This window comes from Cnephaeus nilssonii, assembly GCF_951640355.1.
Source record: "Cnephaeus nilssonii genome assembly, chromosome: 16".
NCBI lineage: Eukaryota > Metazoa > Chordata > Mammalia > Chiroptera > Vespertilionidae > Cnephaeus > Cnephaeus nilssonii.
In genome coordinates this window covers 7,051,772-7,079,251 of record NC_137087.1, presented here as the reverse complement: position 1 = coordinate 7,079,251, position 27,480 = coordinate 7,051,772, and the positions used below count along the sequence as shown (strand labels likewise).

The 27,480-nt window shown below is 40.2% G+C and overlaps 1 protein-coding gene across 3 annotated transcripts in view; it reads left to right on the top strand.

Annotated features, from left to right (window-relative positions):
* The window catches only part of PARG (poly(ADP-ribose) glycohydrolase), a 184,878-nt gene extending 162,753 nt beyond the window's left edge, over positions 1-22,125 (top strand). For all 3 annotated transcript variants that reach the window (XM_079793725.1, XM_079793726.1, XM_079793724.1), the window contains exons 16-18: positions 1,829-1,934; positions 18,817-18,945; positions 19,740-22,125. In XM_079793725.1, coding sequence (XP_079649851.1) covers positions 1,829-1,934; positions 18,817-18,945; positions 19,740-19,894 — 390 coding nt within the window. In that variant the 3' untranslated portion in view covers positions 19,895-22,125. The remainder of the gene's footprint in view (positions 1-1,828; positions 1,935-18,816; positions 18,946-19,739) is intronic.
* Positions 22,126-27,480: the final 5,355 nt, after the last annotated feature.

Here is a 27,480-nt window from a genome sequence, read left to right as displayed (position 1 = left end):
GATAGGATTTTATTTTTTTTTGTAAAATTGGTTAATCCTTTATATTAGATTTTGCTTCTAATCTAAATATTTAAAATTCTCTGTTGTTGGGCTTTTGTTTCAGGAAGCTATTTTTGTTCCTTAAAGAAAAGTTAGCCCAGATATGTAGAGATAGCAGTTAGGAGAGACTAAAACCGTTCTGACATATAGAACAGAAATGACATGAACAAGGAAGCTAAGAGGTCTCCCTCTTCAGCTAGGCATGGTAGGAGAACTTGACAGGCAACCAAACTTATATCTACTCCGACAGAGCTTGTTCCCTTTCTTGTTGGCATAAAGGAAGGGAGAGTATATCTTTCAAGAACCTGCTTAAAAAATTGAGCTTTTTGATATGTTTTACCTGAAAGGGATTTTCAGAAGCTCCATGCATCTAATTTTACAGGTCATTTGTGAGTTCTGGTGTAAGCTCTGTACCACATCATTGAATAATGGTGTGGTGGCAGCTTATAATTAGTATCTGTCAGGATTTACAGCCTAGGAGGGGTGGAAGGAATTGCCTTGTTCATCCATCCAGACAGTGGGTAACATTTTTATACCTTTGTGGAAACTTCACAGAGCAATTTACTATATATCTGTGTGTGGATTTCATAGAGCATCTTTCTTTATACTTGGTTTTTCTCTGGGAACATCTGTCAGGGGTCATTTTTATTTTATTTATGATTATGCATAAGCTGTATTTTTGGCTTTGATTCTTATTGAGAAAACCCAGGAAGATTTGCTTTGCTATTATACTCAACCTCTGATAGTTTTAGAAAACTAAGAACCCTTAGGAAGCAGGGAGACCAACCAGGCTGACAGGAAAAAAATGGACGTCAGAAACTCTGGGATCTTAAACGCAGTCTTCTCATACAAAATGAACTGTTCATGTAATTAATACTTAGTCAACATCCTTGGGATATGTTGTTCTTTTCTCAGGTTACTGAGAAATACATTTTAAAATATTCTCATTTAAAACAGCTTGAAACTAGAGAATCTTGGAGCTAGAATGGTTCTTAGGGTTATTTTATAACCAGGTGTAGGAATCCCTTTTATAATATAGTTGCTTTCGCATTGTTAAGCATTTTAGTGGCAGAAGGTACATTAAAAAGCTATTCACAGCTAATAATCTAGTTCCAGTAATTCAGAGCGAGTGCTAAAGAAACATAACAATAATTGCTCTTTACCTTAATGAAAAAAGGTGATCAAAAAGACTTCAAATAAATCAGTGTCTCACACGTCTTTCCTTTCTTTAGTTAGTTCCTAGTAGTTTGTCACTGTGATGCTATCAGCTCTTGAAATGTCTCTGATATTTTCATTTAAATGTCTTTGAATTGAAAAAAGAAACTGAGACCCATGTTGGGTTAAGGCAGGGGTGGGGAGCCTTTTTTTCTGCTGAGGGCCATTTGGATATTTATAACATCATTCTCAGGCCATATAAAATTATCAACTTAAAAATTAGCCTGCTCTGTTTGATCAAACATTTAATTAACTCACCCCTCATGCCTTGGAGGGCTGAGCAAATGGTTTCCCAGGCCTGGTAAGGCCCGCAGGCTGGACATTCCTCACCCCTGGCTTTAGGGCTTTGATTTGCCCAGCATCGAAGCAAATAAGTATTAGAATTAATCATTTCTTACTCTCTTTCTTGTATAATCCCACAACTTTCTGTTTTCCCCTTTATTTTGGCCCCTAAGGAAAAAATAGAGAGATATCGTAAGCTTGGTAATGGATACTGCTCCAGTCCATCTAGTTAGAAAGACTGCTAGTGTCTAGTCAGTCACTCATGTGCTTTGATACTTCTTTAATCCTGCAGGCTTACTGTGGATTTCTCCGTCCTGGCGTTTCTTCAGAGAATCTTGCTGCAGTGGCCACGGGAAACTGGGGCTGCGGTGCCTTTGGGGGCGATGCTAGATTAAAAGGTGAGTGGACACGTTGTTATAAGAAGGATAAGAGCATTCTGACTAGGGAGAAAAGTTAGTCCTTCAAACTGATTTTCTAATTTTCTATCATAATAAAAGACCACAAAGATATAAGAGAAGAGAAAAAGAATACTTGACACTATTCTCTTTTTTCTTACTGTGTTTAAAGGAATCTTATTTTTATTTACTGTTTCCCTTCAGAGGTTACTTATTTCTCTGATCTACCACGTTCTTTCACGGAAGTGATTTTGTGTGTGTTCAGAGCTGTTTTGTTGACTCAGTCATTCATTTACCAAACTTATGGGGCATTTGCTGTGCTCTTGGCCCAGCAAGATTGGGCATCACCCAAACAGACAAGAATATAGATACTGAGGTTTCTGGCCTCAAAACCACGCTCAAGACCAGGCACTGTGGCTGGCTCTGAGAATATAAAGGTGGAATATAATGTGTGGTTCCTGCTTTAGAATTCACAGTTTAGCATATGAGAGAGAGGCATAGACAAATGCAGCACATAGTAATAAGTGCTTTACTAGGGGTGCACAGTGTATGGGAGTAATGCTTGGGAGAGCTGCATGAATGGCACAGATAAGGAAGCATTTGGGTACTGAAGAAAGATAAACAATTCCTGAATTTTATTATTTGTGTATAAAAATCACAAAACCTGATCAACAAAGCTTTTGGGCATTTCTCCTCTACTCTCAAAAGTATCAATTATAGAAAATAGTATTATATCATTACTTAGGATGGTTACTGGTCTTGTCAACTCAGCTGGTCTGATACCAGCACAATTGGGTGTGCTGCAATGCAATCCTGACAGTAAATACCTGGAGTTAGTGCAGACCTCACAGGATAAGGGCAAAGTCCTCCACAAGACCACCCCTACTTCAGACTCCAGCCAGATGTCTGAGGTGGGGGTGGGTGTCCTCCAGGCCACACACAATTCTGACCAATTGGCTACAAGTTGGGAGGTGTCCTCGATTCCCCACGTGTAATAATTCACTAGAGTGACTTACAGAGCCAGGAGGGCGCTATTACCGCTTTATTAGAAAGGATACACAATGGGTGAGATCTGGGAGAGAACACAAAGCTCCCATGCCCGCTCCCTGTGGTGTCGGGCAGTCACTCTCCCAGCACATCAAGGTGTTTGCCAACCAGCAAGCTCCACTGACCTTTGGTGTCCAAAGTTCTTATTGAGGCTTCCTCCATGGGCCTCATTGATTGGAACATTGGCCACATCATTTTCAACCCTCTGTTTACCACTCCCTGAAGTTCACAGGCTGAAAGTCCCAGTGCTGAAGCTATCTCGGGGCCCAGTAGGAGTCACCTCATAACAAAGACACTGTCACTCAGGAAATTCCAAGGGTTTCTGAAGCTTCTGCCAGGAACCCAGGACCAAGACCAGACAGAGTCTTTGTTATACTACATTTATCAAGTTAACAAGAAAACAAAGCAAACACTAAATGGCCAGCTGGCCTTGATAGCCAAAGTAGAGATAGACAAAATTTATCTTGATGGGAATAAAAGAATTGAGCTGTCATAAATGAGTCTCTTATTTTTATAAAAATAACACATTTATGCCCTAGCTGGTTTGGCTCAGTGGATAGAGCATCAGCCTGTGGACTGAAGGGTCCCGGGTTTGATTCCAGTCAAGGGCACATGCCCAGGTTATGGGCTGGATCCCCAGTAGGGGGCATGCAGGAGTCAGCCAATCAATGATTCTCACTCATCATTGATGTTTCTCTCTCTCCCTCTCCCTTCCTCTCTGATATCAATGAAAATATATTTTTAAAAAAACCCACACATTTATTATTATATTTTAAATTCAGAAAATTATCCTGATGTATGTGAAAATCACCAGAATTTACTGTTAACATTTTGGTTAACCAAATACCTTTCAGATATTTCCATGAATAATCTATGTAACCATTTGACATTAATAAGATCACACCATATATTCTGTGCTCTAAACTGCCTCATTTTGAAAACATTACAGTCTCATGGATGGCTTTCAACACCAACAAATGCAGACCTGCTATTGACATTTTTTATAGCTAAATGCTTGTCTATTGTATGTACCTATATACCTTAATTTACTTCACCAATTCTCCACTTGTACACAGTTGATTTATTTTCTTTATCTTATATGAAAAGCAATACTGCAGTATATAATTGTATATGCTATATATAATTGTTTTATTAGGGTTAATTCCTGGAAGTAAGATTAATGACTCAAAAGATGTTTGTATTTTATATTTTTATACTTATTGCAAATTGTCCTTCTGAATTACTTTGTCTTCCTTTGCATAGGCATGCTCACAAAAATAAGATTGTCCATCGTTTTAATTTTTCTGAAATTCAACCTATTTCATGTGTTTATTTGCCATTTTTATTTATTTTGTGAATTGCTTTTTCATGTCTTCAGCCCATTTAAGCTTGTAAGTAGTTATTTTGATTTTTCATTTGCTCTTTCTATATTAAGAAATATTAATTAACTGTCACATGTTGCAGGTATTTATCTTAGTTTTTTCCATTTATTTCAGCATGTTGGGTTGTTGTCATATAGAGTTAATTTGTACATGTTTGCAGTTTTGAGATGTATTTAGAAAAATCTTCTCATTTTTTTTATTCTAAAGACTTTTGCCCACATTTTCTTCAACTCAAAAATTTCATGTTATTTTCAGTGTTTTGAAGTCTATAGAAAAAAATTTCTGGGTTTTATTTTATGAAATTCTTTATCATCCTGAATTTGAGGAAACCTGTTTTTCACTCTGGACTTATTGATCTTATGACAGACACTTTTTTCTGTTTTTCTTTTAAGTGAAATGAATGAGTGCATTTGTATCATCAATCCAGAAACAACGTCTGCCATAAGCCTTGGTTGTTTGTGCTGGACCATTTAGGAAGCTTTATAAATGTCTTTCTTCCATTTCTTTCTTTATGGCATAAAGCCTTTCAGACTGCAGATTGCTTCACTGGTGACTATCAAGTATAGTATTTAAAGATTTTCATTATGTAATTCATTTTCTAATTATTGAGATTTAAAACTTTGGAGTGACTTTTTTTAAAATATATTTTTATTGATTTCAGAGAGGAAGGGAGAGAGAGAGAGAAAAACATCAATGATGAGAGAGAATCATTGATTGCCTGCCTCCTGCACACCTCCTATTGGGGATCGGGCCTGCAACCCGGCACGTGCCCTTGTCTGGATCAAACTCAGGACCCTTCTGTCTGCAGGCCAATGCTCTATCCACTGAGCCAAACCAGCTAGGGCTGGAGTGACTTTTTGACCATTCCCTCCCCTTTATTTGCTTGAATAATCATTAAAAAATTAGAAGTAGTCATAGTGTCCTTCAGTGAGGGATTATTTACTAAAACTAATTTTGAAAAGAAATTATGGTACATCTATGTAATGAAATATTATGCAACCATTATCTATTGCTGAAATATAACTGATGACATAGAAGGATTCTTTTGGAATATGCCAAATTGGGGGAAAATGCACAGTATCCTATCTAATAAAGAGGGATATGCTAATTGACCCTCACACCGTCACAAAGATGGAGGCACCCACAGCCAATAAGGAGGGAATATGCTAATTGACTACCCCGCCATCAAATATGGCGGCACCCACAGCCAATAAGGAGGGGCTATGCTAATTGACTGCCACGCCTTCAAAGATGGCGCCCACAGCCACAAGATGGCAGCACCCAGTTCCCTCAGCCCCACCGGGCGGCAGGCGCATGGCAAGGCTGCACGCCTGCCTCCAGAGTCCCCTGGTCCCCTCAGTCCCCCAGCCGCCCAGGGCTGGCCCAAGGCGCAGGCAAGCCTCGGATGGCGGCTGCCCAGCCACCCAGGGCCGCCCAAGGCTCAGGTAACCAGGGCCAGCCAAGGCTTGCGCTGCCTGCAGTGGCAGCAACAGAGGTGTGATGGGGCGTCGCCTTCCCCTGATAGCCGGGTCGCCTCCCGCCCCTGAGGGCTCCTGGACTGTGAGAGGGGCCAGGCTGGGCTGAGGGAATCCCCCCTCCAGTGCATGAATTTTCATGCACCGGGCCTCTAGTATGTAATATAAATCACTTTTTAAATTAAACTATGAGCATCAAGTATGATACACAAATTTGAGATTCTCTATGTTTATCTGTATGTAAAGATTAACTTAGTTGTCTCTAGATGAGTGATATAGATGTTATTTTTCTTTTCAATCTGTATTTTTTCTTTTGTGAATATATAGGGTGGGCCAAAAGTAGGTTTATAGTTATGGGGATGCAAAACACAGTTTATTCTTGTATTATTGTTTATTACTAGAGGCCCATTGCACGAAGATTTGTGCAAGAATAGGCCTTCCTTCCCCTGGCTTTGCTCCTGGGCCACCCAGGAGCCGCCAAGTCCTCGCTCCTAGCCAGAGCACCACTCCTGTATCTCCCTCCACACCCCCCACCCCCTCCTAGCAGGCATCCCTTCCTGCCCGGCTGCTCTGCGCCTGCCTATGCAAATTAACCCACCATCTTTGTTGGGTTAATTTGCATACTCATTCCTGATTGGCTGTGGGCGTAGCGGAGTTACGGTCAGTTTACATGTTAGTCTATTATTATGTAATATTGTATTCTTTTCCATACAAACAATTGTAAACCTACTTTTGCCTCACCTATACATAGGTTTTGTAACAAAAAATTTCTGACAACATAGATGGGTCTTGAGGGCATTATGCCAAGTGAAATAAGTGAGGTAGAAAAAAACAAATGGCATATGATCTTATATGTGGAATCTAAAAACAAAACAAAAAAAACACTCAAAGATTCATACATACAAAGAACAGATTGGTGGTTTCCAGAAGTGGGATTGGGGGTTGAAACTGGTAAAGAGGGTCAAAAGGTACCAACTTCCATGCCTGGCCAGTGTGGCTTAGTGGTTGAGCATCGACTTGTGAACTAGGAGGTCATGGTTCAATTCCCGGTCAGGGCACATGGATTGTGGGCTGGATCCCCAGTAGGGGGTGCTCAGGAGGCAGCTGTTCAGTGATTCTCTCTCATCATTGATGTTTCTATCTCTCTCTCCCTCTCCCTTCCTCTCTGAAATCAATGAAAATATATATATATATATATTTTTAAAAGAGTACCAACTTTCAGTTATAAAATAATTATGTTATGGAGCTACAATGTACAGCATAACAATTATAGTTAATAGTACTGTATTGTATATTTCAAAGTTGCTAAAAGAGTAGATTTTGAAAGTTCTCATCACAAGAAAATAAATTTTTGTAACTATGTATGGAGGTGAATCTTAACTATACTTACTGTGGTGATCATTTATTTCTCAATATATAAAAATATCGAATTATTATGTTGTATACCTAAAACTAATGTAATATTATAAGTCAGTAATATCACAATTTTTACAAGTCAGCCATCAGAATAGTATAAGCTCCTCTTTTATGAGCCCACCTTCTCATTGGTCACATCACAGACATGAGCAAGGGGACATTTAAATCCTAGATTAATCTCCAAGAGAGGAGAGCACCAAGAAAGATGTTTGCTACTGAACTCATATTAGGGAGATAAAACAGGTACATAAAGAATTAGAGTATTGATAGATGACACAAATTTGGGGAGCTAAAACCCCCTGAGAGCAGATAAACACAGGGCCAATGTTAACATTCTCTACTGGCCATCCTTAGCTGTCCCTAGGTCTCATTCAACCTCTCATGAAGACTCTTCTGAACTATCAGGTGCTCTCCCTCCCTTATAAGAGAAAGAAGGAGGGAAAACAGGGGGATATGTAAATCCTTAAACTTGTATCTCTCTTAGAAATAAGGCAAAAATGTTTTAATATGTGTGTTGCCCAATTGTATATGAGTTTCACAATTTATAAAAATTTAATTTTGAACTGCTGTCATTGTCTATTATATTTACAGCTAATAAGAGAATATTTTTCACATATTTACTGATTCAACAAACACTATTAATAACTTCTTGCCCCAGGCAACCAGAGGATAGGAAAGAAGGGACATGGGGAAGAGAGGGGCTTGGTGCCTGTCCCCCAGCAGCAGCCAGTGGCCTCCTGCACACCAGTGCGACCAAAGGGGCACTCTGTCCTCCCGCCTGATCCCCCATCTTTCTGAGCACCCTGCAGAGGCCCAGGGAAACGCTTCTGAGTGACCGTGAAGTCTTATTTTGGGGGCTCCTAGCTGTGCCAAAGTGACCCCTCAGTCCATACTTGACTTTTAACATTTTGTTAGTTTTAACTGATTTATTCTTACCCATTTCTCTGGTGGCTACCTCTTTTTTTTCTGTGCTCTTTCAGAAATAATACTATCTGTGTTTCATCTTGTCTTGAAAGGGGCTTGTCATACTTCAGTTACTTTGCAAACTCAGCTCCCTGGTAGACTCGGGAAAAGTTATGATTCTGTAGCTCACTTGGCCTTTTCTCATTATTAAGTTGGAAGCAGTGTGGTTTTTTGATGCTTTATTTATCTCATCTTAGGAGAGACTGTGGAGTGGGCTCCTGCCCTAAGTGTACCACCTGGCACCCATTAGATTTTTTAGGAGATAATTTAAAACCATTTCTAAATGGTTGTTGTGTTTTTTAATGTTTCTTTTATCCCTTATTTCTGATTTTATTGCATGGTATTCAAAGATGTAGATTATATTATTTCTACTTTTTGCAGAGATTTGAGCTTCTCTTTGTGGCCTAACATAGTCAGTTGTTGCAGATATTATGTTGGCAGTTGAAAGTTGTCTCTGAATGGTATAGCACTTATTCTATGTCTATTAGATTCTCTACCATTAGATCAGACCTTTATCGTTCTAATTTTATTGGTTTGCTTTGTGAAGGGATTGAGTGCAGCAAGAACGGTAGAGTGGTGACTAAAGTTCTTTTTGTTTTATTGTGGTTTTGTCTATTTCTTTTTGCATTTCCTTCAGTGTTTATTTTTTATGTCTCCATATTGTATTACCTGACTTGTGGGAGACTATGCCTTTGCTAGTTTAGCATAATTAAAATGTATCTTGATGTTGACTTTCACTACCCAAAAGTGACTTGCAAATACAATGTGCTTGAAGAATTTCTATTTAACAAACTTATTCAACAGCCTCTGTGTGCCCTTCGTTAGATTACAGTTTTGCCCATTTTTTTCCATTTTGCATATTCTTAAACTGTCTATATCTGGCTAATTCCTTCTTTTTCTTTAAGACTCCACTCTAGTGTTAACTATTCCACAAAAATCCCCCTTTCTCTCTCACCCACCCCACTCCCACACCCTGCAAAATAGTTCTGTGTTAGGATTCTTTCAGTTACAAGAGACACTAATGTGCCTTATCACTTAAGTAATAGAAGGTATTTTATTGGCTGATGTGGCCAAGAAAGGCAGTGTAGAGTTGGCATCCTGAGATCAGATGCTTCCTTTCCTGTGTGCTGTTTAAAGATGATGGGCCTCATTCTCTTCTACTTTCACTGGTTATCTCCACATGGCAGAAGCTGTGACCGAATAGTTCCAGGCCTACAGTATTGCAGTTGAGTCCCTAGTGTTAACCTTTTGCACTCTAATGTCGAGTGTGACTCGACACATTAGCATCGGTAGCAGCTCGTATGTCGAGCCACACTCAACACGTAGTTTCACTGCGGGGGGAAGGGGGATTTTTGTCTATTTTTCCAGTAAATTTTCTTGTTTTCATTAGCATGAAAGAACAAGTAAAATGTAAATGCCATCTCAACTGATGCCACCACCTAAGCTTCACCAATGGCATCTTTAAAGGCTATTTGTTTCTAAGACACATCAGTCACGTGAAAAAGGTTAGACCAGTACACTAACTTCCAAGGGTAGATTATTATCCACTAACTTAGAGCAACGTTTAGATGGAAAGCTCCATATAATCACACCTCACCCTAACAAAAAACACAAAGATTGTGTTGTTTGTTCTAACAGAAAAATCAAAGGAGGAAGAAGAGAGATGATTTATATTTGCGAAACATGTGAATGTAAACCAGGTCTTCATGTGGGTGAATGTTTCAAAAAATATCACACCATGAAAAATTATAGAGATTAAAATTACTCTTTGAATGTATCAATAATTTGAAATATTAAAAATTCCAAATAAATAAGTTTGTATGAAAAGGAACTCCAGTTTTTAATTCTACTGCTGTGCTTTGTAAAATCTGGGGTATTTAAAAAATTAAATCCCGAGTAGAATAAAGGAATCGAGAAAAAAGCAAGCGAGTGCAAAGGGTTAAGGGGGACTCCTTAAATTAAAAATTCTGTGGAACTATTCTAATTTAACCAACTTAGATCACCTTCCCCTCTCTTGGACCAAATCATTGTAATCAGGGAGTCATTAAACCCTGAACACATCCCCTAATGACGTTAAGAGGATATAATATATTTACATTAGAGGCCCGGTGCATGAAATTCGTGCACGGGAGGGGGGGATGTTTCTCAGCCCAGCCTACACCCTCTCCAATCTGGGACCCCTCGGGGGATGTCTTACTGCCGGTTTAGGCCCGATCCTACAGTCGGACATCCCTCTCACAATCCAGGACTGCTGGCTCCTAACTACTCACCTTCCTGCCTGCCTGATCGCTACCTAACTACTCCACGGCCAGCCCGGTGGCCCCCAACTGCCCTGCCCTGCCGGCCCAATGGCCCCCAACTGCCCTCCCCTGCTGGCCCGATGGCCCCCAGCTGCTCTCCCCTACCGGCCCGATCGCCCCCCACTGTCCTCCCCTGCTGGCCCAATCACCCACAACTGCCCTCCCCTGCCGCAACCCACTTCCTCCACATGAGGTGGCAGAGATGCCGGGACCAGCCTCCGCACTGCGCAGAGTCGCGGGACCCCCAGGCTTCATTGTGCAGAGCGGCTGCCAGGCCCTGCCTCTGCTGTGCGCACCGCCGTCTTGTGGCGGCATCACGCACAAGGACACGAGGACCACTTAGGCTTTTATTAGTATAGATTAAACAAAAAGCTTTCTGAGATTATACAAATGTATATAACTTTTGTTTTTCTTCATAACTTATATCCCATTTATATCAAACCTAAATGATATCTTTACTAGTTATTTTGCTATTTTGGAATCAAGATAGCTAAACTCCAGAAAAACCAATGTTCTAGAAAAGGTTGGAACCAGGACAGTGCTGATAAATCATTTTCTACCATGCTATGGTTGGCCTGCCTATCCCTTTGGCTGGGGTTTGTGGTAGTTCTGGTTGTGGAAGTGGGAAAGGGGTGCCTATCAAAAAATGGAAGGTAGAAAAATAGAATTATGGGCCAGGTCACCCCAGTTTGTCTACAACAGGTTCCTCTTCTCTCTCTCTTTCTTTTTTTTTTGTCAGAACACATCATACTCTCCATTTATCTCACAGCCTTGCGCCTACACACTTGATAGATATTCCTTCCTTAATCTTTCTGCATTGTTCTCTTCTATGGACCCGGGCCTAGAATGGGGTCTTGTTTGATAACTGCATTCAAAGTGGCTAGAGGTAGCGGAATAGTTGTTATGAGCACCTGGGAGATGCCGCTGAATTAGTGAATCTGGGAAATGCCTTTTGGATTTTTTTTTTTTCCACTCTGGGAGTTGCTGACAGTCAAGCAGGTTTAAGAAATGCTGCATTCTGTTCTTTAGTTTGAATAGTTACCCTTCAGTTTGTAGCCTCATTTTAAGATGAGGAGACCAAGGTTTTTAGAGAGGCTAATAAACTGTTCAAGGAGAGACAGCTAGTAAATGTCAGAGCCAACATTCAGATTTGGCCTGTCATCCTCAAAAACCAGTATATGTTGTTGTTATTAAACATGTTGGATGTATTTTGTGTTCCAGGAATTGTACTAAGCGCTTTTCTTACATTAGTTCATAACAGTCTATTCAGTAGGTTTATTTGTCTCTTTAGATGTGTGATAACTAAGGAATAGAGAAGTAAGTAACTACCTGTGGTCACAAAGATATCAAGTGGCAGTGCTGAGATTCAAAGCAGGATTGATGCCCAAGAGCCCAGTGTCTGTGCTCTTGCTATTACTTTATTGTCCAAACTCTGGATCTGGATCTAGATTTGGAGTTGGCATTCTAGAGATGGTGGTTGAATTCTTGTAGAGAGAGAGCTTTTAAAGCAGATGAAAGGACCAGCGATTGAGCCTTTAGTGTAATATCCTTTGGGGGTTTGGGCGGGGGGAGAGGGGGTGGTGTCAAGATTAAAAACCTTAAAAACCGCACCAGAGGACAAGACCAATTAGAGAATAGGAGCTGGCCTGGAAGAGTAAGCTGAAGCCTGTGGGCTGGTAGCTTTTCAGATAAGCCAGCCCGAGAGCTAACAAAACAGCTGGGGTTAATGAAGAAGGACATCAGTAGTACTTGTACATCGATGCTATTTCAGCCTGCTTGTCAGCATGCATTTAAATAATGTAAATAAACAATTTGAGGCAATTCTTCTGACTGACATTTGGTAAATTTGCTTGGAGTAGAGCAGAATGACGGGGGAACTTTGCAGCATAGTGGGTGAGGGCAGGAGGTTTTCAGTCAGACTGACGGGTTCGACTCTCAGCTCCACTCCTTTTTGGCTCTATGACTTTAAACAAATTACTTAACCTTTGGTGGCAATATTCCCTGATTTTCAAAATGGAGACAATACTAATATTTACCTTATTTGGTTTTTGTAAGGACTAAGTGAGTTAATCATTGTAAATCTTGAGTTTGTGCTTATAGAGCTGTGTAACCGTTCAACATGCTATGAGATAGGAGCTCAGTGTTAGCAGTTGTTACTAATATTGCATGCTGATATTACAACCCACACCTATGGTATGAATATCCATCATTTTACTCATTTTTTATTTGGTTCAGCTGTTGCAAGAGGACACTGTGAATTGTGGGTTTTTTTATGTTATTATTTGAACTTTTTTCATAGCTTAACATCGATGCCAAAAAGAAAATTAAAACCAAGCTCCCTGCAGGTTAATTTAAGTGATTGTTTTGGCACCTACTTGTGCTTGAAGTTAGAATTTGATGCTTTTATATCATACTTGGAGTCAGTCCACACATCCTATTAGACTTGTGATGCTAGAGAGTTCACTTCACTCAGAGAACACAATTCTCTCAATTTACAAAGGCCTTGGGATGTTGTGGCTAGTGGGGCCTAAAGACAATTGTTTAAAATGACCTTTTGTTAGTGATTACTGTTACACATTTCTCTCGGGTCAAGAGTAATGTATATTTCTGAAAATTTTATTTGTGAAGTTATAGTCTAATAGCCAATGGAAGGAGAAAAATAATAGCAGAGATTATGGAATTCTACACTCAGAGTCTTTAGGGATCTGACCTCCATTGCATAGCTGGGGAAAATGCTGGAAAGAGTTGACTTGGTGAAAGTCATAGAGCTGATCGGTAGAGAAGGGTGAGGGCTGACTAGGGCTCCTATCTCCAGGCCCAACTTGTCTACCACATGTTTATGTCACAGTGGGCACCCAAATAGAAATAGATGTGGAGTCAAGAACGTAATGTGAATTGGTGTCTCTTATTAGGAACTGGCCTTCTTTTGGTAGCTCTGTCAGGCTTATCTCTAAGAACCTGTTCACTGGGGGGAAATGGCCTGTGAAGCATTTTTTTAATTGATTTTAGAGCGAGAGGAAGGGCGAGAGGGAGAGAGAGACACAGACACACACACATCAATGTGGAGAGAAACATTGATTGGCTGCCTCCTGCTGGGGATGGAGCCTGCAACCTGGACATGTGCCCTGACCGGGGAATCGAACTGGCAACCTTGTGGTGCATGGGACAGTGCTCAACCAACTGAACCACACTGGCCAGAGGTGTGGGTTTTTTTATGAGTTTATCTGAGCAGAACTGACAACATATGCCAAGAAACAAGATCTCAAATGCTCCTGCCTTGTGAAGCACTTTAAAAATAAGCTTTATAGAGAGATGAATTTTAAGTGTTTTACCAATATTTCATTTCCTTAAAAGGCAAATGACCAGTTATGTAGTATTTCTGTATATAAGGAGGAAATAGGACTAAAAGGACATTTCTTTGGGTCTCTCTCTTTTTTAAAAAATTATATTTTTATTGATTTCAGAGAGAGAGAGAGAGATAGAATCATCAATGATAAGAGAGAATCATTGATCGGCTGCCTCCTGCACACCCCACACTGGGGATCGAACCTGCAACCTGGGTATATGGCCTGACCGGGAATTGAACCGAGACCTCCTGGTCCATAGATCGATGCTCAATCACTGAGCCACACCGGCCAGCCTCTCTCTATTTTAAATAGGAAATACTTAAAGCTAAATTCTCTTCAAACTAAGAGGTAAGAAATGATACCTCTTGGTAGAGGAAGATGACGATTCATTAGTTTCCATTTTTATGTGTAGTTTAGGTTAATTAGGACCCTTTTGAAATTGAGTGTATTGAAGCTTTAATGTATGCACAAGTTGGTTGAGCAGTTTTAATTAAAATATTTCTATTTTGAGATTAATTGCTTTTAGTACTCTGAGATTAATGAGGCCTAGTCATGTTGTGGATACTCAACAAATATTAGTTTGGAAATTAGAAAATACTTTGGTATTTTAGAATCTCGCCTATAGTATAGTGTCTTATATTCTTTCTCAAATCTGGGGAAACTCAACATATCAAATTTACTAGTTTAATTTGAAAATATTTTTCCTTCCTATTTAATTTTTAAAACTTTTTACTTGAAAATAATTTTGAATTCATAAAAGTTACAAAAAGTAAAATTATACACACACACTTATCTCTGTGTGTGTATATACAGACATATGTGTGTATATATGTATGCATATATGTATACACATACAATTTTTTTCTGAATCATTTGAGCTTGTTATATACATTGTGCCCCTTTTCCTAAATATTCAGTTTGTGCTTCCTAAGAATAAAATATTTTCTGCCCTAGCCGGTTTGGCTCAGTGGATAGATTGGCAGCCTGTAGACTGAAGGATCTTGGGTTCAATTCCGGTCAAGTGCACATGCCCAGGTTGCAGGTTCAATCCCCAGTGTGGGGCGTGCAGGAGGCAGCCAAACAGTGATTCTCTCTCATCATTGATGTTTCTATCTATCTCTCCCTCTCCTTCCTCTCTGAAATCAATAAAAAAATACTTTTAAAAAAGAATAAAATATTTTTATATAAAACACATTATAGTTATTAATTTCATAATTATGCATTGATTGAATATTTTTATCTACTGTATCATCTATGTTCCAGTTTTGTCAAGTGGTCTAATAAAATCATGTATAGCCTTTTTGCCCTTCAGTAGAGGTTCTAGAGACAGATATTGCATTTAGTTGTCATGTCTTGTAGCCTTTTTGAATCTGGAGTGTTTTCACAGCTCTCTGTTTTCTATGCCATCGACATGTGTTAAGAATGCAGTGTTCCTTGGGTTTGTTTGCTATTTGCTCATGATTAGCTTGAGTCTCTGCATGCTCAGAGCATTGCGCAGGTGATAGTATCTAAGGCACATGATGGCCATCTGACCCCACTGGTGATGTTAATTTTGATCATCCAGTAAAGATGTTGTCTAATTTCTCCACTGTGTAGGTTTGGGATTTTTTTCCTTTCTTATAGCTAATAAGACACTTAAAGACAAAATTTACCATAGATTTAGCATCCTTTAATGATTTTTGCTGGATCAAATCTTTGCCATGATGGTTGCAAATTATCTCATTCTAGCGATCTCTCCAACTTACTGATTATTTGTCTTTGACTTTCTCCTGGGAGCAAGAGCTCTCTTTCCTCTTCTCTGTTTATTTATTATATACTAGAGGCCTGGTCCATGAAATTCGTGCATGGGGAGGGAGGGGGACTCAGCCCAACCTGCACCTTCTACAATCCAGGACCCCGTGGGTCTCACAGTCTGGGACTGCTGGCTCCTAATCGCTCACCTGCCTGCCTGGTCACTCCTAACTGCCCGCCCCCCGCCGGCCTGATCGCCCCTCACTGCCTCTGCATGCCGACCTAATCGCCCCTAACTGACCCCCTGCCGGCCTGGTCATCCCTAACTGCCCCCCGCTGCTGGCCAGGTCACCCCCCAACTGCCCCCTCCCTGCCGGCTTGGTCACTCCTAACTGACACCCCTCCACCAGCCTGGTCACCCCTAACTGCCCCCCCTGCCAACCTAGTCGTCCCCAACTGCCCCCCACCTCGCCGGCCTAGTTGCCCCTCACTGCCCCCCCTGCCAACCTGGTCGTCCCCAACTGCCCCCCACCTCGCCAGCCTAGTTGCCCCTCACTGCCCCCCCTGCCAGCCTGGTCACCTCCAACTGCACACACCCCCACTGGCCTGGTCGCCTCTTACTGCCCCCCTGCTGGCCTGGTCACACCTAACTGCCCCCCCTGCCAGCCTGATTGCCCCAAACTGCTCCCCTCCTGGCCTGGTCGCCCCACGCAGCCTGCTTGTTCCGTCGTTTGGTCGTCCCTCACTAACCCCCCTGCTGGCCTGGTCATAGGCAGCCATCTTGTGAGGGCATGAGGGTCAATTTGCATATTACCTCTTTATTATATAGGATTATCAGAGTGGACTCAGCAATTCATATTTTTTCAGTAGTTTGTAATTTATTACTGTACTTAATATTTTGGTACTTAGCTTTCAGATTTGGCTAGTGGGAGCTTCTTCAAATTGGTCCCTGTATCCATGTGACACATACCCACCAATTTTTTCTCCCACCATTTTTTTTTAACATATCCTTACTTTCTGGTATAGCAAAATATTTTGAACTCATCTTGTACCTGTCCTGTCCCTGTTGTGGAATCAGGCATTTCCCTGAGGAGTCCTGCTCCTTTTAGGGGGAATGGTGTTAGATACCAAGAACTGGGCAATAGGTATGCTCATTGCTACTGGGATGTCTTCTTTTAGACTTTTTCAGCCAAGGAAGAGATTCTCTCTCTCTCTCTCTCTCTCTCTCTCTCTCTCTCTCTCTCTCTCTCTCTCTCTCTCTTTCTCTCTCTGTCTCTCTGTCTGTCTGTCTCTGTCTGTCTCACACACACACACACACACACACACACACACACACACACACAGAGGGGATGTCATGAGCACATACGGGTGTCTTCCATTGCAATGTATCTCCTCCCAGAGTTGTTTGTCTTTTCCCATTAGCGAGAACCCCAGCTCCCAACAGTATCAACATTTACTCATTTGCTCAATCCTGAAATATATCTAAAATACTTTCAGAATTGCTTTGCCTGTACTACTATGGTAAGCAAACCTAGTAAAAAGAGTGGGGAGTTTGTTTGTAATTCTTTCCTTCATGCCCAATACTGAGGGTATATTAGTCAAATATTGTGTTCATAAGTTACATTAGTTCTTTCTTTCATCCTTTCCTTTTTCCTTTCCCTTCAGTGTAGTTATGTTATTCTTTTGAAATAAAATTAGACTCACTTGTTTTCATTTGCTTTCCATTATAGGTTTCTCCTCATTCCCATTCTTTTTGTTTGTTTGTTAATCCTCACCAAGGATATTTTTTCCATTGGTTTTTTTTTAGAGAGAATGGAAGGGAGAGACAGAGAGAGAGAAACATTGATGTGAGAGGGGCACATTGATTGGTCGCCTCCCACACACACCCCAGTCAGTCCCGATCCCAGTCCCAATGGGGGAGGGGCGTACAGGGGGAGTGTCCCCGGGAGAGTCTCATGCCACTGCTGCTGCTGTAGCTGTGCTAGCCACCCGTGAGCCCGGCGTCTGGCACCCATGGGTGAGCCTGCAACCGAGGTATGACATGCCCTTGACCGGAATAGAACCCAAGACCCTTCACTCCACAGGCCGGCGCCCTAACCACTGAGACAGACTGGCTAGGGCATCATTTCCATTCTTACTGGGTGTGATTTTTTAAAATTATTTTTATTGATTTCAGAGAGGAAGGGAGAGGGAGAGAGAGTTAGAAACATCAATGAGGAGAGAGAATCATTGATTGGCTGCCTCCCACACGCCCCCCACTGGGGATTGAACCCACAACCTGGGCATGTGCCCTTGACTGGAATCGAACCAGGGACCCTTCAGTCCACAGGCTGATGCTCTAACCACTGAGCAAAACCAGCTAGGGCCCCATTCTTACTGTTTTAATTTTATTTTTTGAAGTGTATAATATTAACATGCTCTCAAAATTCAAAACCATACTAAAACTGTTTTAGTTTTATTTCTACCTCCTTTTTTTAAAAGGAAAAAGATATATAACTAGAAAAAGGCATTTATTATACCTGTGTTCAGTTTTGTTGTTATTATTTAAATTAAATTTTGTCTATTGAGATGAAGATTACAAGAAACTTAATTTTTGGAAACATCCTTGAGTCTCAGTGATTTGTAACTTTGATTCCTGGAGACAGTGGTTCTGAATGATTTTCCCATCCCAGCACGCAGAGTTTCTGTCCAGTGTTCTCAGTAGCAATCACTCCATGCTGCGGTGATTGGGTAGAGGTGGGAGTGCAGGAGGGGTGAGATGCTTGCTGCAGGTTAAGGAGGGCATTGCAGCCTCCCGGGTACACTGGTCAAGGGGAATCACAGAGACTCCTGTGGTACAAAGACCAGTGGCTGTGTAATGAGACAAATCATCAGGTAAGGAAACACAAACATTTCAGTTTCAGATTAATATAAGCAAGAAGAAATACCACCTTAGTGCCTTAGCTCTGCTGCCTCAAATGCACCTTCCTTTGTCTTCCCACAAAGGTGCTTGATGGGAATTCTGTGGTTTAATGATAGTCTCGGCAGCAGGTCTGAACAGTCACACAAGTAGATGATTTATGCCCACCCTGTATTTGCCATTTCTAATGTGTATGTCGGGTTTATAAATCTTTTAATGAAGGATACCTCTCTGGCACACCAACTATAATTTAGCTGGTTGAAAGAACTAACGGTGTCTTCATGGGAAGTGTCATAATATAGCTGTGTTTTCTCTCTTGCCACAGCCTTAATACAGATACTGGCAGCTGCTGTAGCTGAGCGGGATGTGGTTTATTTCACCTTTGGGGACGCGGAATTGATGAGAGACATTTACAGCATGCACACTTTTCTCACTGAGAGGAAACTGACTGTTGGTAAGTAGGAGATAGTCTTGATACTGCTATCCAGTGGATTTAGCAGGAGGAGCACATGCTAAATCTGGATGGATCACAGTAAATAAGAAAAAAATGAAGTGTGATTTTTGAGGAGGGGAGGCAAAGTTTGAGAGAGGCGTCATTGGTAGAATCATTGTTTTCTGGCAAAGTGTCATTCACAGTTTTGAAAGGGTGTATCATCTTATTAAAGTAAGGCTAAGAAGCTGGAGTTAGTGTCCATTTTTATGTTCGCGTATACAGAAAACTAAAAGAAGGAAGCGTAGGGGGTAAGTTCAAACCTAAGAAGCCTCATTCTGAGCTCTGCTTAGCAGACACGCCAGCTTGCTCACCTGTGTTTCCGCTGGACAGGTAAGGCCTTGCTGCCGTGGGAGCCCCGTGCAGAATGAGAGCTGCTGCAGACTCCCAGAGGATGCGTGGGTCATGTGCGGCACACGGAGGCAAAGTAGTTGACAGTTGTTCGGATGGAAAATAATACAGTAATTAATAAACAATAATACAAGAATGAACTCTGTTTCATGTACCCACAACTGTAAACTTACTTTTGCCAACCCTGTAGATAGCCTGTTGGAATCATGAGCTAATAAATAGTTTCTTTAAGGTATTTTTAAAAATTTTATCTATATGTCAGGAAAGCCTTCCAGGCATATGAAATTCATACTCTATTTTCAAGTTTAAACATGTTATTTAGATTAAGATAAAACTGAGTGTTGTTTAGTAGTTTCATCCATCTATAAACCTTAATGTGCAAATTGGTCTTGCCTTTTACTCCCCAGGAGAAGTATATAAGCTGTTGCTACGCTATTACAATGAAGAATGTAGAAACTGTTCCAGCCCCGGACCAGACATGAAACTTTACCCATTCATATACCAGGCCGCTGAGTCCTGCGCAGAGACCACCAGCCAGCCAGGACAGAGGACTGGGGCCTGAGGAGAGGAGTGACTAGAACCTCCTTCCACCTCCTCGCAGAAACATCCTGTATGAATGTCAGGTGTAATATATGAGCTGACTTAATGTAATGTGTGCGTAATCCACACTTGTATGCAAGGATGCCATCCCTTCCACATGTATGCAGTTGTCAGATTGTACATCCAAGTCCCCTCCATCTGGACTTATGTAAACTTAGATATATTTTTTTCACTTTTTCCTATTTCAGTCTTCACTCTTTGATTGTTCTTCCTTTTGCCCATCAGATTTCTTGTGAAGTCCCATGAAAGGTTATGCTCAGCCATCAGGTCTCTTTTTGATGCCGGTGTATTATACAGATGGCCTCTGCAGCCACAGATCCAGTAGCTCCAGGGAGGAAGTTGAAGTGCACGAATCTCTTCAGCTGCGTCTGCTAAAGCTCTCTCCAGGGGCCTCTCATCCCCGCTCTTGTTATGATTACATTGTCTGAGGTTTTGAATTTTGAAAACTAAGAGCTGGGTTTTTTTCATTCATGTTATATAATTCAAATCTCCTAAGTTAAAACAATTTTTTATTTAAGACAGAATAATTTCCAGAAATACTTATTTTGAGACATTACCTTTATCTGTTATAGTTTTTCTGTCCTTTTTTCCCTCATCAATTTTTATTGATAATGGTTTTAGAAACTGACCAAGATGGAAAAAAAGGTAGAATAAGAGAGAATTTCCCCAAATGATGTTTAAAAAAACTAGATTCAAGAGAGTTGAAGGATTTTTTGTTTCTTGGGATTTTTTTTTCTTTTTAAATTAGGATTATTGTTTGTTCCTTGGTGCTTAAGGCATCGTCATACAACCAAAGTTTACGAACTGGGAACTTAAGTGCTGATTTGTTCATATTGAAGTTGCTCTGGTATTCAAGGTTATATAGTTAATAAATTTTCATTAACAATCATTTGTCAGAAACTCCCATATTATCTATATTTATATGTAATATAAATATATCTTCTTTAAGTGTGTCTCTGTGCAACCACATAAAGTCTAAATAAAACTGAAGTTGTGGAAAATGATTCCGTTTAAGCTTTATCAAGGCCTCTGTTTCAAATCTTATTTACAGTTGTGCCCCTTTAAAACTGGCAACAAACTAATAATGTCTTTTGAAGGTTTCAAGTGAAAACCAATACCAATTTTGTGTTAATGGAGAGTAGAGTTTAATCACAAAGCATTTATTTCTGTTTCTAAAATAATTGTAAACCATACTGTAGAAGTTCTAGTTTATCATCAACGTCAGGAAAAGCTATTGGAGGTCAAATCCTAATTATAAGGAGTTTTGGTAGATGGTCCAAACTCCTGGTGTCAACATTGGCAGGGAAAAATGGGGGCTTGGCCAATGTCTGTAACTTTTTGTTTGCATAGATTGAGAGGTTAATGGATTTGGAACCTAAAGGCAGCCACTTACTATTAACCAAGTTCGTGCCATAATAACTAAGATTTTTATTCATCTCCCTAGATCCGAAGTATCGGGCTGTATTTCTGTTGATACTAAAGTTTCCTCTTTCCTCTCTAACCCATTCTATGCTTTGGTAAACATTCATAGTTATATTTTATTTCTTTGTTCTAGCTCCATATTTTTTCCCTCTTACCCAGCCCCAAGACTAAGTGAACAGTTCTTTAAAACACTGTGAAAAGTATAGGATGATTTATGTGGGACCTAAGCCATTATATCCAGTTAAGAAGTCCTCCCATAGATTATAAAACCTTTATTTTATGTACTATTTTAAAAAATTACTGCAAATTAGAATATGATATTCCATCAATTTTATAAGTATTTGGATTTCAGATGCCACAATATGAAGAAAAAGTTCAATTTAGAATTAATGAAATATGGTATCTGTGGAATAAATGTATACTCTGAAATATTGTGCTTCCTACATGTTCATCAGCAGATTAGGGTATATTTTAGGCTATTACCAATTCTATAGAGAGTATATTTCTCCCTAAATACTGAATTTTTATGTCTAAGTTTATAGGTTATTCTCACAAACCTTAATAGAAATTATGACATTCTGACATGATGGTCTCCACCTTCTCACCACCAAGGACCCCTTTTATTGTTTTGTTCTCAAAGTCTCCATATTTTGAAATACTTTGATATCAAGTAAAATTCATTTGTTAAGCTAATTGTTCTCATTTTTAATAAATTAAATGTGCAGTGTTCAGGCTAAGACAATATAATTCCAGCTAAAACAGAAGAAACCTTCATATACAGATCACCCATCTTCAACAATTATCAATTCATAGCAAATCTCACTTGCATTCTATCCCTACCAAATTATTTGAAATTTATCTCAGACTTTATATTTCATCTGTAAATGAATGTCTCTAAAAGATATTACCAAAAAAAAAAGTATTACCACAGTTTCATCACACACACACACACACACACACACACACACACTAAACATTAAATTTCTTTTCCTTATTCTTCCTTCTAAGTACAGCTAAAAATCCTGAACATGACATGTAAAGCAAACAGAAGACTATGGAAGGCGGGTGGGAGAGGAAGAGGCAGGCTGGCTAGGGGTTTGGGGAGCCAAGGAACAATCCAGTGGCAAGTTTCCTGGTTTTCCTTATTTCCTCACTTATCATACTGATTGCTGGAGAAAGTGGCAGCCCAGAAATTTTGAGTGCAAATAAAGATCCCAGAAAACCCTGCTCTCCCTAGCCAAAGGACCAGGAAAGGGGCAGCTTAACAAGACAGAAAACTTTATTTAATAACTGCTAACATCATACTAATGTTCAGAAACTAGATACTTTATTGCTTCGATCAGGAACAATGCAAGGATGTCCCCTCTCACCACTCCTGTGCCACATCATAATGGAAGCTCTAATTAATGCAGCATGACAGTGAAAGGTATATAAGTTGGGAAAGAAGAAATAAAACTGATTTTGTCCCCAATGACATGATTATGTAGAAAGTCCTAAAGAAATGACAAGAAGCCCTCCTGTAACTAACAAGCTTATATAATAAGGTTCAGGATATAAGGTTAATATAAAAAGAATCAAGGAGAGCCACGATAGGTAAACACCTGTACTCGCCACCTCCCACAACCATGGGAAAATTACAACAAAAATACAGAACCACCATCATTCAGAACTGCCTGAAAGCTGGCTGAATGGAACTCTACAACTAGAGAAGTAAAGAAGAGAGCACAGGGAGACGTGGGAGGGGCAGAGGCACAACCAGCTGGTCCAGCACCCACATTTGCCTTTTTTTAAGCAGGCGGGAGATCATCTCTGCAGAGGCCTCCCCATGAGGAGCAAGGGTCCCAGCCCCACACCAGACCCTCAGTCCAGACTCCCAGAGCTTGGAAAAGAAGTCCCCGGTGAACAGGATCTGACGATACCAGTTTACAACTCTACACATCCACAAGCGACACACTCAGGGGGCAGACTCAGTGAGCACCAAAGCCCCACTGAAGCAAGTCCTGCTCCATAGGAGTGTCTCCTGCACAGCAGCTCTCCTACTGTAGTCACAGCTGATCCTCACAGCCAATGGACTGGAGATCAAATCCTCACAATGACACCAACAGCAATCAAGTCTCAACTACAACAAGACTGCACACAGCCCAAAAAGGGGCGCATCTAGAGTGCCAGCTAAGGTGACGGGAGGCTAAGTCACTGGGCCCTATAGGACACCTACTACACGAAAGCCACTCTGCCAACTCAGGGGGACATAGCAGCTCCACGCAATACAGAGAAACAAACACAGGGAAGCAGCCAAAATACAGAGACAAAAAAACATGTCACAAATGGAAGAAAGCAAGCTACTGGATACAGAGTTCAAAACCACAATTACAAAGTTACTCAAGAATCTTCATGAGACCTTGAAGGGACTTAGTGAGACTTTCAAGGCTCTTAGTGAGAAGCTGAAAGACATGGAAAAGGACCAGTCATAAATTAATAATATACGGGGATTCAACAGTAGAGGATTCTGAGGATCAAATCAATAATTTGGAATAAGAAAGCAAAAAATACCCAATCAAAAGAGCAAAAAGATAAAAGAATCCAAAAATATGAGGATTAAGGAGCCTCAAGGACAACTTCAAGCTTACCAACATTCACATTATGGGGTTCCAGAAGGAGAAAAGAGAGAGCAAGATATTGAAAACCTATTTGAAGAAATAATGACAAAAACTTCCCCTACCTGGTGGAAGAAATAGATTTACAAGTCCAGGAAGCTCAGAGAGTCCCAAACAAGAGGAATCCAAAGAGGTCCACACCAAGACACAACATAATTAAAATTCCAAAGGTTAAAGATACAGAGAGAATCTTATAAGCAGCACGAGAAAAACAGTTACTTACAAGGGAGCGCCCATATGACTGTCAGCTGATTTCTCAACAGAAACTATGCAGGCCAGAAGGGAGTGGCAAGAAGTATTCAAAGTGATGAATAGCAAGAACCTACAACCAAGATTACTCTACCCAGTAAAGCTATCATTTAGAATTGAGGGTCAGATAAAGAGCTTCATGGACAAGAAAAAGTTAAAGGTGTTCATCACCACCAAACCAGTATTACATGAAAGGTTGAAGGTTATTCTTTAAGAAGACGAGGAAGAGGAGGAGGAGGAGGAGGAGGAAGAGGTGGGGGAAGTGGAGGAGGAGGAAGAAGAAGAAGAAATATAAACAATAAAAAGGCAATAAATACATATCAACAATTGAATCTAAAAATTAAATGAATAAGAAAGCTAATGAACAGAATAAACTGGTGAATAAAATAGAATCAGAGGCATGAAAATGGAACAGACTGACAATTCTTAGAGGGAAGGGGAGTGTGTGGGCAGGAAGAGATTAAACAAAGTTCTTAATGCATATATGCATTACCTATAGATACAGACAATTGGATGGCAAAGGCCTGGGGCAGGGAGGGAAGAGGATGGAGGGGGCCAATGCGGGGGGGGGGGGGGGGGGGGGGAAGGGCATCTGCAATACTCTCAACAGTAACGATTTTAAAAACCTCAGTATGTAGCAAAAAGAAAAGTAATATGAATAATAAAATGGCAAGAAATACATATCTATCAACAATTGAATCTAAAAATCAAAAAACCTAATGAACAGAATAAACTCGTGAATAAAATAGAATAAGAGGCATGGAAATGAAACAGACTGATAATTCTCAAAGGGAAAGGGAGGTGAGGGTTGGGAAGAGATTTAAAGATCTTATATGCATATATGCATTACCTGTGGACACAGACAATAGGGTGGTGAAGGCCTGAGGGAGGAAATGGTGGGGGGGGGGACAGGGACATCTGTAATACTCTCAAAAATAAAGATTAAAAACTAAAAAGAATCTGTTGCATTCCAATATACCAGCAACAAACAATAGGAATGTGAAATTAAAAACAGTACCATTTACATTAGCATCCCTAAAATAAAATAGATATGTCTCCAAAATATGTGCAATATCTGTCTGAGGAAAGCTGCACAACTCTGATGAAAACAAATCAAATACAATCTAAATGAATGAGAGAGGTTCCATGATCACAGAAAGGAAGATTCAATATTGTTAAGATGGCACAAGTTCATCCATACATTCAGTACAAGCCTAATCAAAATCCCAATAAGTTATTTTTGGATGTAGACAAACTAGTTCTTAAGTTTATATGCAAAGACAAAAGACCCAGAATAGCCAAAAGCATACTGAACAATAGCAATACCAGCAGACTGACAAGACCTGACTTCAGGTCTTACTATAATGTACAGTAATCAAGAGTATGTGTTATTAGCAAGAGAATAGATGAATAGTTAGTGGGACAGAGGAGACAGCCCTGAGATAGGACCACATAAATAGAGTCAACTGATATTTGACAAAGGAGCAAAGGCAATTCAATGGAGAAAGTATAGTCTTTTCAACAAATGTTCAAACGACATCCACATGCAAAAAAAAATCTAGACACTGACCTTTCACAGAATTAACTAAAACATAAACTAATGTAAAATACAAAACTATAAAATTTCTTGAAGATAACAAGCCAAAACCTAGGTGACTTTGGCTTGGTGATGAGTTTTTAGATACAACACCAAAAATTTACATTTATAAATAGTTCTCTCTTTTCCATGTCCAGTGCGGCTAGAGAGTGGTTTGGTTTCTGAGTAGGGGCAGCTAGGGATTGAGAAAATGAAAGAAAGAGACAGACACAGAGATGGAAGGAAAAAGCTGGGGCCTGGTGGGACAGCTGTCCTCTGATGGAGAGACAGTGACCCAGCGCCAATACAGCGCATTTATTTTATACAGCAAAATACCAGGAAGTTTTACTAAAGCCCAAGTCAAGGGAGATTATGTGCATTCTTGTGGCTTCTTTGTAATCGTCACTTCTGGGTGGGCCCGGATAATCATGTTTGTTCCTGGTGCTTGGCTGGATTTAGATAATGAAACCCACCCCCTGGCGCCTGAGCTGAAGGTCAGGCTGACAACACACCTGCCTCTGGCAAGGTATGTTTCCAGGGCCTGGCTCTGCCGGGCACCACTTTTATAGATTGGAGTAGCTATAACACTAAGAGTGATCTCTAATGTAAACCATGGGCGTTGGGTGATTATAGTGTGTCCATGTCAGTTTTGCAGTTATAACAAAAGTCCCTTCTGGTGCAGGATGTTGCTAGAGGGGGAGGCTGTGCATATATGGGGACTGGGGATATATGGGAAATCTCTGTACCTTTTGTTCAATTTTGCTGTAAACCTAACTGCTCTAACAACTGTTTTAAAAAAATACTCCTCACCCTGGCTCAGGTTGTAGTGTCATCCTGTACACCAAAAAGGTTGCGGGTTTGATTCCTGATCAGAGCACATACCAAGGTTGTGGGTTCAGATTCCCATTTGGGGTGCCAAAGGGAAACAACTGATCAATGTTTCTCTCTCTCTCTCTCTCTCTCTCTCTCTCTCTCTCTCTCTCTCAGCATCCCCTCCCTCTCTTCCTTTCTCTCCAAAAATAAAAATAAAAACATATACTCTAGTGAGGATTAAAAATAATAAATAAATTAAAATTAAAATAAAACAAATTAAAAAAGGAAAGATGTCCAATGTTATATATATCATTAGGAAATTGCAAATTAAAACAACAGTGAAATTTATGGTTTCAGATGGGTACTAAATTTATTGGGTGATCACTTTGTAAGTTATATAAATGTCTAATCACTATGTTGAACACCTGAAACATATATATTGTATATCAAGTATAATTGAATTTTTTAATTAAAAAATAAATTTGAAAATAAACAACGAGACACTCCTACACATGTATTCAAATGGCTAGAATTCACATTGACAATGCCAAATGCTGGTAAGGATGTGGATACACAAGCCCTCTCATTAATTGCTGGTAAGAATGAAAATGGTACAGCCACTTTGGAAGACAGTTTAGCAGTTTCTTACAAATGTAGACATAGTCTTGTCATATGATCCAGTAATTTCATTCCTACGTATTTCCCCAAATGATTTGAAAACGTATGTCCACAGAAAACCCTGCACATGAATGGTATAGCAGCTTCATCCATTATTGCCCAGACTGGAAGCAACCAAGATGTCCTTCAGTAGGTGAGTGTACAAACTGTGGTATA